Source organism: Felis catus, chromosome A3 (assembly GCF_018350175.1).
Source record: "Felis catus isolate Fca126 chromosome A3, F.catus_Fca126_mat1.0, whole genome shotgun sequence".
Lineage (NCBI taxonomy): Eukaryota > Metazoa > Chordata > Mammalia > Carnivora > Felidae > Felis > Felis catus.
Genome location: NC_058370.1, coordinates 28486515 through 28505753, shown reverse-complemented (window position 1 = coordinate 28505753; position 19239 = coordinate 28486515). Strand labels below are relative to the sequence as shown.

The 19239-nt window shown below is 49.6% G+C and overlaps 1 protein-coding gene across 1 annotated transcript; it reads left to right on the top strand.

Annotated features, from left to right (window-relative positions):
• Positions 1 to 4665: 4665 nt before the first annotated feature.
• SIRPB2 (signal regulatory protein beta 2) lies at positions 4666 to 18646 on the top strand. The gene is made up of 5 exons (XM_006929949.4): positions 4666 to 5012; positions 12349 to 12714; positions 13917 to 14258; positions 14786 to 14854; positions 16128 to 18646. Exons 1-5 carry the CDS (start codon positions 4817 to 4819, stop codon positions 16256 to 16258), a joined length of 1104 nt encoding a protein of 367 aa, XP_006930011.3. The 5' UTR covers positions 4666 to 4816; the 3' UTR covers positions 16259 to 18646.
• The last annotated feature ends 593 nt before the right edge of the window (positions 18647 to 19239 follow it).

The window sequence follows — 19239 nt, the reverse complement described above, 5'->3', positions numbered from 1 at the left end:
TGCTGAGTCCGCTGACGACAGAGCTCAATTTGGTGGGGAACAAAGGCGCTCGCCAGCGCCATCTCCCCCGCCCATCCCCCAGCCAAAATCCCAAAGAGAACCAGTTCCTGCCAGGGAACTTGCTCGCTCCGCGCAAACACCCAACTCTGTGCTTCTGCGGAGCCAAACCTCCGGCAGCGGATCTGACTCCCTCCTGCTGCCACAGGGCCCCTCCTGAAGTGGATCACCTAAGGAGAAGCGAGCTAAGCCTGCCCCTCCTGCCCCTGTGCACCTTGCCTACCCACCCCAGCTAATATGCCAGATCCCCAGCATCACAAGCCTGGCAGTGTGCACGTAGCCCAGACGGGCCACACCGCCCCACAGTGAACCCCGCCCCTAGGAGAGGGGAAGAGAAGGCACACACCAGTCTGACTGTGGCCCCAGCGGTGGGCTGGGGGCAGACATCAGGTCTGACTGCGGCCCCGCCCACCAACTCCAGTTATACACCCCAGCACAGGGGAAGTGCCCTGCAGGTCCTCACCACGCCAGGGACTATCCAAAATGACCAAGCGGAAGAATTCCCCTCAGAAGAATCTCCAGGAAATAACAACAGCTAATGAGCTGATCAAAAAGGATTTAAATAATATAACAGAAAGTGAATTTAGAATAATAGTCATAAAATTAATCGCTGGGCTTGAAAACAGTATACAGGACAGCAGAGAATCTCTTGCTACAGAGATCAAGGGACTAAGGAACAGTCACAAGGAGCTGAAAAACGCTTTAAACGAAATGCATAACAGAATGGAAACCACCACAGCTCGGCTTGAAGAGGCAGAGGAGAGAATAGGTGAACTAGAAGATAAAGTTATGGAAAAAGAGGAAGCTGAGAAAAAGAGAGATAAAAAAATCCAGGAGTATGAGGGGAAAATTAGAGAACTAAGTGATACACTAAAAAGAAATAATATACGCATAATTGGTATCCCAGAGGAGGAAGAGAGAGGGAAAGGTGCTGAAGGGGTACTTGAAGAAATAATAGCTGAGAACTTCCCTGAACTGGGGAAGGAAAAAGGCATTGAAATCCAAGAGGCACAGAGAACTCCCTTCAGACGTAACTTGAATCGATCTTCTGCATGACATATCATAGTGAAACTGGCAAAATACAAGGATAAAGAGAAAATTCTGAAAGCAGCAAGGGGTAAACGTGCCCTCACATATAAAGGGAGACCTATAAGACTCGTGACTGATCTCTCTTTTGAAACTTGGCAGGCCAGAAAGAATTGGCACGAGATTTTCAGGGTGCTAGACAGAAAAAATATGCAGCCGAGAATCCTTTATCCAGCAAGTCTGTCATTTAGAATAGAAGGAAAGATAAAGGTCTTCCCAAACAAACAAAAACTGAAGGAATTTGTCACCACTAAACCAGCCCTACAAGAGATCCTAAGGGGGACCCTGTGAGACAAAGTCCCAGAGACATCACTACAAGCATAAAACATACAGACATCACAATGACTCTAAACCCGTATCTTTCCAAAACAAGGAGTTCTAGAAAATGCGGTTCCCAGGCTTCCAGTCCTCTGATAAGGAGGAGAACAGAGAAAGGAATGGAGATGAAGACTGACTGCAAAAACACCAGTATTGCTGGGGTGCCTGGGTGGCCCAGTCGGTTGAGCATCCGACTTTGGCTCAGGTCATGACCTTGCAGTTGGCGAGTTGGACAGGACTAATATTATTGAAGCACTTGCTTGTGCATTTTTCTCTGTCCCTATAGTCTCATCCCTTCCAAGCAGCTCTGTCCCTTATCAAAACTGGACCTTGAGACTTGTTGTCTCAGGGAAGGGGCGGGAGTGAATCCAGCTAGAACAAAAGATCACGTGTTCAGAAGAGGGCCGAAGTTAGGAAAGTCCCTACAGAAGAAAACAGGGGGACTGCCTCCCCTCATGACTTCAGTGGAGGGTGACAAGAGAAAGAGGGAAAAGGGCAGGAGTTGAGGTGCCAGGGGCCCGGCACCGCCAGTCCCTGGGGTCAGAACTCTGGGCTGGGGTGGGAAGGGAATACAGAAGCCCCAGGTATGTTTAGAGATTCCTAGAGCAGAAAGGACCATGGCCCGGCTCCCACGGTGTCCAGGAGGCCACAGGGGCCATGTCCAACCTGCTTCCAAGAAGCAGATAGGCAACAGTGCCGGAATTGAATGTGTCCAAAAGTGGTGACTATGGTCAACCCTCAGAAAAGTGGTATCTGGGAGCCCTACAGAGGAGACTTTGAATCCTGTGAATTCTGCACCCTGTGGATGCCGTGGTAGATAAATTACCAGTAGGTCCACAATTCTTCACCCCCTCCCCGCATCCACACCCTCGGCAATATAACTTTACAGCTCCTCCTATCAAGAGGTGGAGTCTATTTTCCATCCCTTGAATCTGGTCCGGTCTATGACTTGCTCCGGCCAAAAGCCGGACCATAGAAGCAACACTACACCTTGCAACTCCTGCCGCCTCTCAACGCCGCCCCTCTCGTGTGAACAAGCCAGACTAGCCTCCTGGAGAATGAGAGACCACATGGAGGAGAGCTGAGGTGGTCCAGGCGACAGTCAGCCAACGCCAGCAGAAAAGAGTTCCTAGCCAGCCTGCTGCTGACCTCAAATGCTGAGTCAAAATCAGCTGAGATGAGAAGAACCACGGAGCTGAGCCCAGATAAAATTGTCAACCCACAGAATCACAAGTCAAATAAATGGGTATTGTTTTCAGCCACTGCATTTTGGGGGGTGGTTTGTTATGCAGCAATAGCTAACTATTACAACACCTTACCTAGTCACACAAATAAAATGAATTCTAAGAAACCCTTGAGAAGGAAAGGAATAGCTGCAAAGGAGCCCAGGCAGATGAGCAGGTGATTTAGAAGCTCTGCTGGGAGGATGATATGGAGGCGCTGAGGGTCTGGTGGAATTTTCTAGGCCTGTGGTCAGTTCAAAGACACTCCAATATATGGGTCTCCTCAACAGGAGAACAAGTAGAAGAAGCAATGGGATTGAGAAGACAGGACCAGCCACACCTCAGCAGACCCAGAGCAAAGTGCTCAGGGACTAGGCCAGACCAACCTCCCCATGGCAGATACCAGGCCCCGAGACAAGACTCAGGCCCAAGGCCCGCCATCCTGCCCAGAAAGAAACTTCAGCCTCCTCTGCACCTAGGACCACCCAGGAGGGAGGGAAGGGTAGAAAGCTTGAGCTATTTTTTTTTTCTAGAAAAAAAAAAAAAACATGGGGCGCCTGGGTGGCACAGTCGGTTAAGCATCCGACTTCGGCCAGGTCACGATCTCACGGTCCGTGAGTTCGAGCCCCGCGTCAGGCTCTGGGCTGATGGCTCGGAGCCTGGAGCCTGTTTCCGATTCTGTGTCTCCCTCTCTCTCTGCCCCTCCCCCGTTCATGCTCTGTCTCTCTCTGTCCCAAAAATAAATAAACTTTGAAAAAAAGAAAAAAACAAAACAAAACTGAGTTAACCTAAAAGAGTACAATGGCAACATGTACAATATTCACTTCACCTCATAGTTTTTTTTCAGTTCATTTATTTATTTTGAGACAAAGAGAGAGTGTGTGAGCAGGGGAGGGACAGCGGGGGAGGGGGGGAGAAGGAGAGTCCTAAGCAGGCCCCGCACTTTCAGTGTGGAGCCCAATGCGGGGCTCAAACTCACGAACGGCGAGACCATGACCTGAGCTGAAATCAAGAGTCAGACGCTCAACCCGCGACCCTATTCCCACTACTGTTTTACAGATCATATGATAGGGACTCCTGAAGAAGTTACAGAAAATTAAGATGCCACAAAAGCAAAAATTTTTTTTTTAATTTAACGTTTATTTATTTTTGAGACAGAGAGAGACAGAGCATGAACGGGGGAGGGTCAGAGAGAGAGGGAGACACAGAATCCGAAACAGGCTCCAGGCTCTGAGCCATCAGCACAGAGCCCGATGCGGGGCTCGAACTCACGGACCGCGAGATCGTGACCTGAGCCGAAGTCAGACGCTTAACTGACTGCGCCACCCAGGAGCTCCAAAATTTTATTTATTTTTGACAGAGGGAGAGACAGAGCATGAGTAGGGGAGGGGCAGAGAGAGGGAGACACAGAATCCTAAGCAGGCTCCAGGCTCTGAGCGGTCAGCACAGAACCCGACGTGGGGCTCGAACTCACGGACCGCGAGATCGTGACCTGAGCCGAAGTCGGACGCTTAACCAGACTGAGCCACCCAGGCGCCCCCAAAAGCAAATTTTTATATGATCCAGGTGTGTTACCGTTGGACCCCAGGAAATGGAGGTTTCAAGAGTTGCCCCCAGTTATGCGTTTAGGAACGGGATCTGTGTCCTCCCCTCACTGCCAAAAGGAGGCCTCCATGGGGCTTGCTTTATAACAAATCCTTCTTCCTAAGCAAACGCCACCTCCTCTGTTTCCTGCACATCGTGAACAAGGATGGTTGGTACGTTCAGCACTTACATCGTGCTGAGCCTTCGCCCACGTATCTTGTAATCCCTGCAATACCTTTCTGAGGAGGGGACTGCTACCGTCCCCATTTTTGCAGATGAAGAAACAAAGGCTCCGAGGTGGCAGGTGTGCGTGAAAGGTCACGCAGCCAGGAAGAGGCAGACCCAGGACTTGACCCCACGTCTGGCTGACTCGGGCCACACTAGGCATGCTCATCTTCCTGCCAGGGTGCCCAGGACAGGGCCTGTGGCAAAAGGGGTCATGAGGGTTTTGACAGAGTGATTACAGGAACACTCGCTGCCCAGACACGGAACCCGGAAACCCCTCCAAACAGCTCCTTCCTCTTGCACCAGCAGCCTCGTCTTGCCATATGAAAACACTTCCCCAAGTAGCCTTGGCCCCAAGGAACGCCCCGTTTCAGGCTCAGACACCCACCGGATTGCAGAACGACAGCCAGTCTTGGGAGCCACAAGAGGCACATGCGCCCCTCGCGATGACCACCCCGACCCAGCCGGCCTACTCGCCTCCTTGCTCCTGGCTGCTGATGCTGTCCCTTGTCCTCTTGGGTGAGTGGGACCCCGGACATGATAGGACCCACCCCTGGCTGGTCCCAGAGAGGAGCCCCGGGTGCTCTGGCAGGCCTGGAGGGGCTCAAGCCCACCAAGAGGGAATGGGAGCGGGTAGCCGAGAACTTTCTTGATCCCAGTGTCCCAAGAAGCAGAACTTTTTCGGGAGGCAGCGCAGTGAAGTTAAGCCCCCAGGCTCTGGGATCTTGCAAGCTGGGCTCTGCTCAGATACCCGCGTGCTCGTGTCACAGGCCACTTCGCTCTCCTCTTCAGCGAACAGGGCTGCTAACGGGGGGCTGTGCGCATTAAATACAAAAATGGTGAGGCTCACAGCCCAGGATCAGGGGCACAATTGGTGGGGCCTATGTCGTGCAAAACGTAAACGCGGTTTCAGAAAGTGATAAGAACTTTAAGACAGCAACAGCAGAGCATTATCGCAAGCACGGGGCCCTTCTAAGCACAGGGCCCTGTGTGACCATACAAATCAACCACCCACGAGCCAGCGCCGGCTCGGCCTGAGAAAACTGGGCTCAAACCTCACCACTGACTTCTCTCTGAGCTTCCGTTTCCCCCTCGGTAAAATGGGGCTAATCGTGGGGACCCACCTCATGACTTTGGAAGATTCGACAAGACAACACCTGTTGGTACCTCGCACGGTGTAAAGATTTACATAAAGATTTTCTTACCCATGTCTCCTGTAAGTCAGGATCAGGCCGATTTAACTCCTGAGTCTTGGGGCTCCTGGGTCCAGCTTAGCCTCTGAGCCCAGAACCCTCTGACCCAGCAGGCAAGAGACTCCGCTTTCACCTCCTGTCCATCTGGACCCCTGCCCCAGCCCCTGCTAGGACTCAGCCCCTGCTTGGGTCCTCCAAGATGGTCACTCCTGGAGAGGCCCTGGTGGGAACCAGATCTGAGACCAGACTCGGCTGCTCCTTCGCTCCCCAGCTGTGATTTGGGGCACCACTTCCCTTCTCTGAGCTGGTTTCCCTGATCGTAAAATGTGAACTGTAGTTCGTAGTTGCTCACTCCACAAATAATTCTGAGTGCCCACTACGTGTTAGGCACTCGGCTAGGAGGTCATATGTCTAAACTACTCAGGATCAAATAGGTTTTGAAAAATGGGGGTTTTGTACCAGGCCTCCAAAGGAGAACCCACCATCAGGGATCGTGAAGGATAGGGCCTGCTGGTGGAAGACAGGCGGGAAGGGATCCCAGAGCTGTGGCCAAGGGGTGCCCAGCTCCGCGGACAAGGTACCCAGGACATTTTCCAGAGAGCGGGAAGGGGTGAGGGGCACAGGGCTTTCATTCATTGAGGTTTGATGGACGTACAACAAATTGTACATATCTAACATGTACACTTCGGTAGGTTTTGGGGGCATTGGATATGCTTCACTCTTGTGAATTCATCACCAAAATCAATATAATGAACATATCCAACACTTTGAAAAGTTTCCTTGTGATTCATCCTTTCCATTCCTCCTCCTCCCGTGGCAACCCCTTATCCACTTTCCATCGCTATAGATTCGTTTGCATTTTCTGAAACTTTATACAAGATCATGCAGTAGGTACCCCTTTTTTTTCCGGCTTCTTTTCCTCAGCATAATTATTTTGAGCTTCATTCATGTGGTTGCACATATCAATAGCTCACATATGTCTTTTTATTTCTGTCCCCTGTGTGGATAAAGTAGAGTTTGTTTCTCCATTCACTTGTTGGCAGACATTTTCTGCTTTGCACTTTGCGGCTGTCACAGATAGAGCATCTACAGACGTTCGTGTACAAGTCTTTGTGTGGACTTACACTTTCATTGCTCTTGGGAAAATACTTGAGAACAATATGACCGTATCATATGATAGGTGTGTGTTTAACTTTTAAGACACTGCCATACTGTTTTCCAAGGAGGTTGTACCATTTTGCATTTTCATCAGCAGTGTATGAAGATGACATTGTCCTCTACATCCTCGCCAACACTTGGTATGATCAACCTGTCTCATTTTAGTCATTCTCACAGGTGTGTAGGAACATCTCATTGTGGTTTTAATGTTCACGTCCCTAATGTGTAATGGTGCTAAACATTTTTCACGTGCATCCTGTATCCTGTTTGGTAAAGTGTCTGTTCAACTCCCATTTTTCGACTGGTTTTCTTATTATTGAGTTTTGAGAGCTCTTTATATATTCTGGTTACAAACTTTTTTATCAGATAGATACTTCACAAAGATTTCCTCCTACTCTGTGTCTTTTTCATTCTTTCGCAAGTGCCTTTTGAACAGCAAGAGTTCTTAGTTTTCATAAAGTCTAATTTATTAATTTGTTCTCTTATGGATCATGATTTGGGTGTTGTATCTACATGTGTGGCACAATTCACTAACAAAACCATCTGGGCTTGGAGTTTTCTTTGTGGGAAAGTCTTTAATACAAATTAAACGTTTGCAATAGATAGTAGGGCTATTTAGGTAATTTATTTCTTCTTGAGGTAGTCTTGGTAGTTTGTGGTTTTTAAGGAATTTGTCCCTTTGTCAAATACCTGCAGCCATGACCTTTCCATAGCATCCCCTTATTGTCCTTTAATATCTGTAAACTCTGTACTTCTGTCACCTCCCTAGTTTTTTATTTTAGTAATTTGAGTCTCTCTCTCTTTCTCTCTTACTCTTCAGTATGGCTACAGGTTTATCAATTATAATGATCTTCTCAAAGATTTCACTCATACTGATTTTTCTCTACTGGTTTTTGTTTTTTACTTTATTGATTTCACTCAGGTCTTTGTGGTTTCCTCTCTCCTACTTCCTTTGGGCTTAATTTGCTCTTTTTTTTCCTTGTTTCTTAAGGTAGAAACTAAGGTCATTCATTTAAGTCCTTCCTTCTTTCCTAATCTAGTCATCTAATTCAATAAATATTCCCCTCTGCTTTAGCAGAATCCTACAAATTTTAATATTGTGTTTTTATTTTCATTGAGATCAAATTGCTTTCTAATTTCCCTTCTGTTTGTCTTTAACTCGTGTGTTATCGGAAAGTGTGTTATTCGGCTTGTGAATATCTGGGAGTTTCCTAGGCATCTGTCTGTTATTGATTCTAATTTAATTCCATTGTGTCAAAGAAGATGCTTGAATTCTTTTAAACTTGTTGAGACTATTTTATGACTCAGAATATGCTCTCTCTTGGTAACAGTTCTCCGTGCACTGGAAAAGAACTATATATCCTCCTATTTGGGGGGCAGAGTGTTCTACAAATATCAATTAGGTTGTTAGTGCTGTATTCTTTTTGATTTTCTGCCTACGTGTTCTGTTAATCATGAAAAGGAGGATATTGAAATCTCAGAGCATAACTGTGGATTTGTGTGTTTCTCCTTGCCATTCTATTGGGTTTTGCTTCATACACTTTTAAGTTCTATTATCTGGTGCACATAATATTTGGGATTTGTATGTCTTCTTGATTTTTTTGAAGCTTATTCATTTTGAGAGAGAGAGCGAGCGAGCACACACGAGCAGAGGAGGGACAGAGAGAGAGGGAGACAGAGGACCCCAAGCAGGCAGCCCCCCTCCACCCCTACTGTCAGTGCAGAGCCCAGTCCAGCCAGGGCCCAATCCCATGAATCAAACTGAACCATGACTTGAGCTGAGATTGGATGCTTAACCAACTGATCCACCTAGGTGCCCCTATCTTCTTGATTAAGTTGCTCCTTTACCATTATGAAATGGCATTCTTTATTCCTGGACATATTCTTTGCTCTGAAATCTACTTTATCTGATATGAACATAGCCACTCCAGCTTCCGTTTGATTAGTGTTATATGCTCTACCTTTTTCTATCATTTTCCTTTTAACATATGTGCAGCTTTAATATTTAAAGTGCATTTCTTGTAGGGAACAGATAGCCTACAAGATCTTACTTTTTATCCAAGCCAACAATCTCTAATTTTTACATAGGGTATTTAGAACTTTTACCTTCAAGGTGACTTTTTATAGGATTAGGTGTAGGTCTTATCACTTTCCTATTTGTCCTGTCGGTTCTTTGTTCCCTTTTTTCTCTTTTTCTGTCTTGTTCCAGTTGTTGAATATTTTTATAACGCTGTCTTATCTCCTTTATTGGCTTATTAGCTATTACTCTTTATTTTGTCATTTAGTGGTTGCTTTAAGGTTTAGAAGTTTCAAATTTTCCCAGATGAAAAAAAAAGGGGGGCCATGGGCTCTCCCACCCCAATACTTTCTCTCTTCTATTTGATCCTAATTGATTCATAAGAATAATAGAATTTCCCTGTGTTCCTAGGATCCCACTGGGAGTATATTTTTATTTTGAGGAAGAAATGGGTATCAGTTTACAAGTTCTATAGTTTCCTGTGAATACTGAAGAGTCCACTGGACCTTCCCCCTTTCTTAAGTGTGCAATTCACACCATCTACCTTTCAGTGACAGCATCCCATTTCCCACACCGTATAAGAGACTTACAAAGTATACTAGGGTTTCCCTCCTCCCAGCCTTTGTTGTGTTGCTGTCAGAACTTCACTCAGACATGTGTTACTTGTTTTTATCATTTCCGGGCCTGGCTTTTCAGAATCGCTAGGTGGGACCACAACACTCCTCTCTGAGTACCGTCCTCTCTTCTGTCTGTTCTACCCATTGCTCTGTCAAACATGAGGTTTTCCAGTTTGGCGGGTGGGGAAAGGCAGTATTTCAGCCCCGTGCTGAGCGGATGGGCACCGTTCAGTGCCTGCGCGCGAGGAAACCACCTGAGAGGCCAGGGAACAAACCACCAGAAAGGATTAGAGAGAACAGATCTGACTGCCTCCCCTCATGGTGTCTGAAGGTGGGTGTTGCTCAACATTTTGGAGCTAAGGACACCGAGGGCAAAAGCAATCCCTAGGATTGAACATGAGGTATCCCTTGGTCACAACTGCGAGGGAGTTCTAATAGAGGCTATTTTTTTTTAATTTTTTTTTAATGTTTATTTTTATTTCTGAGACAGAGAGAGACAGATCGTGAACGGGGGAGGGTCAGAGAGAGAGGGAGACACAGTATCCGAAACAGGCTCCAGGCTCCGAGTGGTCAGCACAGAGCCCGACGCGGGGCTCGAACTCACCGACAGTGAGATCATGACCTGAGCCGAAGTCAGATGATTAACCGACTGAGCCACCCAGGCGCCCCTAGAGGCTATTATTAGCACATGCCTAGCTGAGAACACACAGGAAAGGAATTTAGAATTCCACAACCCCTCCCCAGATCCTCTTAGAAGGAAATGTCTGCCTCACCTCCCTACTCCCTCGCCTCACTGACAACTGAGAAACACCATGCTATCCCGCAAACTTACATCTCAGAGCAAGACTGAGTCATTCACCAGGCCTGACGGTCACACACACCCAGGGAAACTTGGGACACAAAACTGATGACCCGTGTGGAGCAGAACCTTAAGTCACCTGATCTGAGTCCAAATCCTGGCCATGACACTGACTGTTTCTTCCCCTCTCTGACCATCAGATTTCTCAAAAATGGAGATGATAATAACACCTACCTCAGGGAGTTCTTGAGGGGAGCACCTGTTCATAACCCAGGTGCAAAAGAACTTGCATGGGAGGTCTCAGCCCTCTCTCTCCGTGCCCACTCTGAGGCCAAACTCAGCAGCTAGAGCCCCGAAATAGATCCACTTCCCAAAGCACCAACAAGCATTGCAGCCTGGTAAAGAATTCACAAGAGACACCTGAAACTAATATAATATTATATATCAACTCCACTTGAAGTTTAAAAATGTTTTCAAAGCAATAGAACTGCATATAGGACATAAAATTTCTGGTATTTACTGTGTGTAAATAATATCTCAATAAAGTAGTTTTTTAAAAAAAGAATTCGCAGGGGGGCACCTGGCTGGCTCAGTCCGTAAAGCATGTGACTCTTGATCTCAGGGTTGTAAGTTTGAGCCCCACATTGGGTATAGAGATTACTTTAAGGGGCGCCTGGGTGGCGCAGTCGGTTAAGCGTCCGACTTCAGCCAGGTCACGATCTCGCGGTCTGTGAGTTCGAGCCCCACGTCGGGCTCTGGGCTGATGGCTCGGAGCCTGGAGCCTGTTTCCGATTCTGTGTCTCCCCCTCTCTCTGCCCCTCCCCCGTTCATGCTCTGTCTCTCTCTGTCCCAAAAATAAATAAACGTTAAAAAAAAAATTTATAAAAAAATAACTAAAAGTCAAAAAGAATTCAGGGGGTGCCTGGGTGGCTCAGTCCGTTAAGCGTCTGACTTCAGCTCAGGTCATGATGTCACTGCTCGTGAGTTCGAGGCCCACATCGGGCTCTGTGCTGACAGCTGGGAACCTGGAGCCTGCTTCGGATTCTGTCTCCATTTCTCTGCCCTTCCCCTGCTCTCTCCCCCCACCTCTCTCTCTCTCTAAAATATAAGACATTAAAAAAAAAAAAAAGAAATCACAGGATGCCAGATGATGTTTACTTTGTGCGATACATTTGAGGGCTGAGAGCGGGGGCTCCAGAAACAGGTTGTCACATTCGTATTGGGTGACATATTAGTTTCGGGGGCCATGACAAAGTGCCACAGACTGGTAGTTTAAACAACAGAAATGCATTATCTCACACTTCTGGAGGCTAGAAGCCTAGGCGAAGGTGTCAGCAAGGTTGATGACGTCTCCTGAGACCTCTCATGCCTTTAATTTCTTCTTCTAAGGATGCCAGTCATATTGAATTAGGGTCCACCCTCATGACAGCATGTTAACTTTGTAAAAAATTTAAAAAATTTTTAAAAATATTTATTTATTTTTGAAAGAGAGAGAGAGAGAATGGGAGAGGGGTAGTGAGAGAAGGAGACACAGAATCCAGAACAGGCTCCAGGCTCTGAGCTATCAGCACAGAGCCCAACGCGGGGCTCGAACTCACAAGCTGCGAGGTCATGACCTGAGCCGAAGTCAGAAACTCAACCGACTGAGCCTGGGCCACCCAGGCGCCCCTCACTTTAACTTAATTGCCTCTTTAGAGACCTTGTCTCAGGATGCAGCCACATTCAGAGGTACTGGGGGTTAGGACTCTGACATATGAATTTAGCCGGGAAGACACCAGTCAGCCCATAAACTGTGATCCGGGGAAACGTACCTGGTCATCTGGGCTCTCAGCACTTCTGTGAAGACGGGAAGAACGCTGTCACCTATTATTTGCAAGTTCTCCATTTTTTGTAAGTTCTGCTCTGCCTCTCCAGACAACCTCCTCATCTCTCACGCTTCCCTCCCCAATAACATCCGTCCGGCGTCCTGAGCAATTGTTGCTGGCCAGCTAATGACTAGGTTGTGGTAAGCTCACCTCTGAGGGCTCCAGGTCCTTCCGGATCAGCACAAAGCCAGTCTTCTCTGTTGCAGGAGCCTCTGGGCAGAGCGATGGGAGTGAGCGGCAGATGTTGCAGCCCGAGGGCCCCCTGCTGGTGGCGGAAGGAAACACGCTGCTGCTGCGGTGTACCGTGGAAGGTTCCTGCACGGACGACAGGATTAAATGGGTCAAGGTGAGCGATCGGGACCAGCAGGAGATTTATAACTTCAAACACGGCTTCTTCCCGGGGGTGACGCCGGTGATCCAGCGGACCCTGGAGCCCCTTCATTGTGACTTTTCCATCTATATCCACAATGTCACCAGCAAGCATGCTGGAACCTACCACTGTGTGGGGCTTGATGACTTGAGTGAGAACCCAGAAAAGAAGCTGCAGGAGGGCACCTCAGTGTTTGTGAAGGGTGAGTATCAGGCTCTGTGGGTCTTAGGCGCTCAGCTCGGACCGGTCTCCCTGCGTCAGCTGCCTTCATCCATCCGCACCCATACCGTCGACACAAAATCCCAGTTGGCGCACAACGCGAGGGTGTCTCACCCACACGTGCACAGGCATCTGGAGTGGTTCTGCTCCACGTGTCTTGTTCCAGGGCCGCGTCTTCTTGCAGCTGCGAAGAGTACACCTGGGTCGTGGAGATGGCAGAAGCAAAGAGGACAAGCCCCAGTGCCCCCAAGCGCGTTTCAAGTTTCTAATCACGTACCATCTGCTAACAGCCCATTGGCTGAAGCAAGTCATGCGGCTCCACGCAAAGTCAAGAGAGGAGGATGCGTACCCACCCACCAGGAGGCAAGAGTAGGGATGCACCACCCCAGGGGAGTCCAGAACTAGGGCTGATAATTTAATCTACCACGCTCCCCACGTAATCAGTCATGCTATCTGTAAGCCCAGCAGTGGTGACCTGGGCACTCACATCCTGGGTCTGCCATTCAATAGGAGCGTGTTCTTTTTTTTTTTTTTAATGTATTACTTATTTTCGAGAGAGAGAAAGAGAAAACGAGCAGGGATGGGGCAGAGAGAGAGAGACAGAAGCCTAAGCAGGCTCCAGGCTCTGAGCTGTCAGCACAACCCCCGACGTGGGGCTTGAACTCACAAACCGCGGGATCATGACCTGGGCTGAAGTCGGACGCTTAACCTACTGAGCCACCCAGACGCCCCACCCTGCAAACTGTTAACAGACAGAATATCTGTGTGTGGCAGTTGGAGGTGGGGGGAAGGGTTCATTTTAACTTGATGCAAGCATTTCGGGAAGGTTTCTCCGATTCCTCCCACGCCGTGACAGGTGCCCCCTCTTGGCCCTACAGTCCTCTGGCTTTCCAACCTCAAGGGGATTTTCTGCACCATCTCCACCACCGGACTGAAAACTTCTTCCCAGCCGGACATTTGTATGTCTTGCTGAGCTGCATTTCCCCCAGTCGTAACCTCAGCACATAGCAGGTCCTGAGAACTTCTTTACTGAGTGAACCAACTTGAGCGTAACGTGGGGATCCAGAGGGAGTAGCTGAGTAGGGAAATCAGGGCAGTGGGGAGGGAGGGAAGATATGAGGGAGGAAATGAGTGGACAATGGAGGAAGACACAAAATGCAACAAGGACCCTCTCTTTGGCTTCAGGAGCCGGAGCCCCAGAGCCAAACCTCTGGATCCTGCAGCCCCAGGAGGTGGTGTTGGCAGCCACCGGAGACACTGTGTTCCTGAACTGCACAGTGCTTGGACATGGTCCCCCGGGACCCATCAGGTGGTTTCGGGGAGCTGGTCTGAGCCGCGAGGCCATTTACAACTTTGAAGGCCTCTCCCACCCCAACGTGACAGCCGTCCGGGCCTCCAACAGCGATTTCAGCATCCTCCTGCAAGGCGTGTCCCCTGAGTACACAGGCACCTACTACTGTGTAAAGTTTTACAGGAAACCCAACAGACAATACCTGTCCGGACAGGGCACCAGGCTGCGAGTAAAAGGTGAGACAGGTGGTCTAGAAGACACTGGGGGAGAGGGGCAGGGGGTCCACAAGGAAATTCCCAAGTAGGCCAGTTCTTCTCAGCCTCCAGCTGTTACATAAGCCGTTCCCTCTGCCTGGAATGCTTTCTCCTTCTCTCTGGCGAACTCCTACTCATCCTTCAAGGCCCAGCACAAATAGCCCCTCCTCTGTGAAACCTTCTGCTTCTCCCGGGCAGAGTTCATTTCTCCCCATTCTGGGCTCCTCAAAACTTTGGATAGACCATTAATGGTTTAACAGTATCTGTTGAGTGCCTGTTTGCTGCTCTCCACTCTGCTGGGTGCTGTAGATACTGCAGTGAATCAGACATTGTCCCCACCCCAGGGATGTTCAGACAGGTCTAACTAGTCCCTCATAGTCACAGGGTTTGACTTCTAGCCCCCATTCCAGGCACACTCCTCTCGATGACCCTAAGTCCTAGCACAGGGGCTCAGGAAGGGGCAAGACAGAAAGAAAAGGGGAATGTGAGACTGTCTCTCTTTCTTACAGCAAAGCCCATCACCTCTCCCCAAGAGAAAGAACTCACCAATGAACATACAGGCAGGACATATCCCTCAGGTGAGTGTATCTAGTCTTGGGAAAGTAACCAGTCCCCACAGGCAAGACTTGGCCATGGGAAGGGAGCAGTCCTTGCCTTCTAGGGCTATGCACCACCCAGAAAGTCCCCAGGACTTCATCTCAACATCAGAACCAGGAACTCAGAGAACCACGTTAAAGCTCAACCAAAGAGGGGCGCCTGGGTTGGCTCAGTCGGTTGAGCATCTGACTTCGGCTCAGGTCATGATCTCACGGTTTGTGAGTTTGAGCCCCGCGTCAGGCTCTGGGCTGATGGCTCAGAGCCTGGAGCCTGTTTCCGATTCTGTGTCTCCCTCTCTCTCTGCCCCTCCCCCGTTCATGCTCTGTCTCTCTCTGTCCCAAAAATAAATAAACATTGAAAAAAAAATTAAAAAAAAAAAAAAAAGCTCGACCAAAGAAAGAACAGCTGACTGTTCAGTGGGCAGCCTTGCTTGGCAGGTAGTGAGCTCCCCATGATTCAGTGTAAGGAGACACTGTGAAACTGTACATAACAGTGCTGAAGATCATGGCTTTGTAGCCTCCTGGATTGAGTCCCTTTCTACCTGTGTGACTGCAGGAAGCTTGCCTCACTCCCCGAATTTCTGTTATCCTCCCCTGGGGACTAGGGGCGGAGAGGGGATAAGAGTCGGAGAGCGTACCCCATGAGGCTGGTGCGTAGACCCCATGAGATCACACGTGCCAAGCGCCCAGAACTGTGCATATCATATCACCTGTTAACGCTCAGGGGCACTTGGCAACAGGGTGGGGTTGAGGGTGAGACTTGGGGTAGTGGCACCAGATGCTCCCTGTCACTGAGCCCTGTTCCTGCCATTCGCGGGAGCCAGACCACCTGGTCCCGTCACTTCTCTAACATATGTGCCCCTGAGCAAATCATTTCCCGACTCTGGCTCTGCCTTTTCATCAGTACCAATGGCATTATCATCCTGCCTTGCGGCATACGTTTAAGGATTAAATTAGGCAATTAGGAAGTGCTTAGCCCAAGGTCTGGGGCAGAGGAGCTGAGCAGCCAGTAAATGAACAGTTTTCTATTATGATCGGAGGTCAGGGATGCTGTGAGGATGACTAAACACATGGGTAGGATATTGGGCAAAGCCTCTTTGGGCCCCGGACAGAGAGAGGGGAGGTCTTCGTGTAGAAAGAATGTGGCCCCAGAGGTTTACAGCAGCTGGGCCAGGCCTCCCCGTGGGGACACTGAGGTCTGGACTGTTGGGGGATCACCCAGGGTCCTTCCTGAGCTCTCCTCTGTGTCCTCCAGGCCTCCTGTCTGTGCTCACACTTGTGGTCCTGGGGCTGAAGGCCATGACCTTGGCTGCGCTCCTGCTGGCCTGGGCTGCCTGCCGGAGAAGGCAAGAAGACACCAAGACCCCAGACTCAGCAGAACTGTAATCTGTACGGGGCATGCAGCACGGGGCGTGGGGCGTGGGTGAGGGGGTCGACCTCAAAGTAGGTCCTCTGAGTCGAAGAGAGGTCAAGGCTCCCCAGCCACTTCGCCGCCTCCAACCCCAGCCTCCAGATGCTCCCCACAGGCTTCGTGCCGAACTCCAGGATCCCTACACCTGGCTTCCATTCACCTGGCGAAGTACCCCACTTGGCACTGACTGGGCTCCCTTCTGATGTGCTGTCCTCTCTCTTGACAGCCAGCTCGAGCCCTCCTTGTCCTTCAAGGCTTTGCCGGGCTCTCTTCTCAAGGCCCTTGTTCCTGCGGTAGTGCCCCCCCACCTGCCACCCCCTCTCCTCGTTTTCTCATCCTTCAAGATCCAACTCAGAGTCCTTTCCGGAAGATTTTCCTAAGCATCTCTAAGCTCACAGAGCCAGACTGCTCAGGCCTCTCCATTTACACCCTTCTCTCCTCATTTCCTTCCTTCCTTCCTTCCTTCCTTCCTTCCCTTCCCTTCCCTTCCCTTCCCTTCTCTTCCCTTCCCTTCCCTTCCCTTCCTTCCCTTCCTTCCCTTCTTTTCTTTTCTTTTCTTTTCTTTTCTTTTCTTTTCTTTTCTTTTCTTTTCTTTTCCTTTCTTTCCTTGCCTTCTTTCCTTCCCTACTATGGCTGCTTGGGTGGCTGCAATAGTTACATGCAGGCTCAGAAACCGTAACAAAACTCTTAAATAACAGTGCCTTAAGCCGGAAGAGAATCGGTTTCGCTAGTAATAACTGAGCACAAGCAGGCCAGGCAATAGGGGGACTCCCTTGTAGTGAGACCCGGGATTCCTCGATCTCTTTGCTACCAGGTCCGTATCTCAGGCAGCAAGACTAGGGAAGAAGGCGGCAAAGGGGCGTATGACCCTCCCCTTCAAAGGCACAGCTAGAAATTTGCCCACATCACCTCCAATTGGCTGGAATGTGGTCACATGGTCACACCTAGCCGCAAGGAAGGCTGGGAAATGTAGTCTTCATTCTGGCAGCAAGGTGCCCAGCAGCAATTTCTCACTAAAGGAACCAGAGGCTAAATGTCAATAGATAACCAGGGGCATAGAGGCAGCCTCAGGGGCACAGAGGCAGCCTCTTCCTTGCTCTGCGTGACACGTGAGTTCAACTCCCAGCTGAAACAGCACCCCTCTGTAACACCACCTCCCCTAGGATAGTATAATGGAGGACAGTGGTCCTCAAGAAGAGGAGGGTTCCCCCCCCCACCAGGGTACATTTGGCAATGTGTAGAGACACTTTTGGTTGGCACAACTCGGGGGTTGTCACAACTTGAGGGGTGTCACAACTGGCTATCACCCTCTGGTGAGTAGAGGTCAGGAATGCTGCTGAAGGCCCACGGCATCCCCCACAACATAGAGTTGTGTGGTCCAAAGCATCGGGAGTGCTGGGGCTGAGAAGCCCGACGTGGGGGAAAGTGCGACACGCCTGACTTCCAAGCCCGAACCTCCACTCCCTCCCTGTGTGCCCTTAGTGACTAATCAATCAGTCGCTTCACCCCTTGGACCCTGGTGGATAAGAACGTGGACAAGGATGGCAACGTGGACTTCTCTGCATTGTACGAAAACTAATTCGGTTCATTTACTAAGGGCTTCACATGTGCTGTGTGCACTGTGTGCGTTCAGTATCTGTGAACCCCATTTTTGCTTTCCACGCAAATATCTACTAAGATCTACTCTGTGGGGCGGTGGATTCGTCTGGCCGTTTTTCATTATAACCACAGAAAAAGAGCTTGAAAAACCTAAGCCAAAGGGGACATTAGTTTAGTCTGAGGACGGAATAAATCACTGAATCACCAGTCATCAGAATAATAACCCCTTACCAAAAGATAACCACGTCCTAATCTCTGGAACCCGGAACCTAATCTCTGGACCTCACATGGCAAAAAAGGACTTTGCCTCTGGAGTTAAAGATCTTGAGGTGGGGGGTTATTCTGGATTATCCAGGGGGGGCTCTAAAGGCAATCACAAGTGCCCTGATGAAGGAGAGACGGGGAGGTTTGACACAGAGAAGGAGACAGCAACATGACCACAGAGGCAGAGATGGGAGTGATGTGGCCACAAGAAGGCCGGCAGCCACCAGCAGCTGGAAGAAGCCAGAATCACTTCTCCCCAGAGTCTCCAGAGGGAGCGGGTCCACTGACACCTTGATTCCTGCCCCGTGTTACTGAGCTCAGACTTCTGGCCTGCAGAACGACGAGAGGGTAAATTTCCGTTATTGTAAAACCCCAGGTTTGTGGGACGCCTGGGTGACTCCACTCCGTCTGTTAAGCGTCCGTCTAACTCTCGGTTTCGGCTCAGGTCGTGATCTCACAGTTTGGGGGAATCGATGGTGCTGACAGCACAGAGCCTGCTTGGGATTCTCTGTCTCTGTCTCTGTCTCTGTCTCTCTCTCTCTCTCTCTCTGCCTCTTCCCCCCCTTGCACACACACTCTCTCTCAAAATAAATAAATATTTAAAAATCTAATATAAATAAATTAACAAATAGATAACTAAAGCACCAGGTTTGTGGTCATTTGTGGTCTGCAGGCACAGAGCATCTGAAAGAACCACTCGGCCTCCCAAACCTCCTGGCCTCCCGGGGCCCTGCGGGATCTGGTCCCTGCAAACCACCCCCGTCCCCAATCATCTCCCACCACCACCCCTTAAACTGACTCCGCCCTGGCACCCACCCGGGCCTTGGCCACACATTCCCTAACTCATCCAAGGCTCCCCTTTGCAAGGGCTCCCGGACTGCTCCGTCCACCGCGATGTCTCCATCCCTCTGGTGGCCCTCACGCCCCTCCCTGTTCTTTGCAGCGCTACCGTGGCCTGAAATAAACGCGTGTGCGTTTCCTTCACGACCGCCAGTTGTCTCCTCTGGAATTCGAGCGTACCGAGGACAGGAACCTAACTTTTCACCCTATGTTGCCCCTTCCATCCAGTCATAAAAAGGGGGTGAAGGCCAAG

Excerpts from the sequence above, each read along its gene's own strand:
- SIRPB2 (XM_006929949.4), top strand. The coding sequence starts at position 4,817 with ATGAAAACACTTCCCCAAGTAGCCTTGGCCCCAAGGAACGCCCCGTTT. Across the intron at positions 5,013-12,348 it reads GCTGTCCCTTGTCCTCTTGG|GAGCCTCTGGGCAGAGCGAT; the intron begins GTGAGTGGGACC and ends TCTCTGTTGCAG. Across the intron at positions 14,259-14,785 it reads CACCAGGCTGCGAGTAAAAG|CAAAGCCCATCACCTCTCCC; the intron begins GTGAGACAGGTG and ends TCTTTCTTACAG.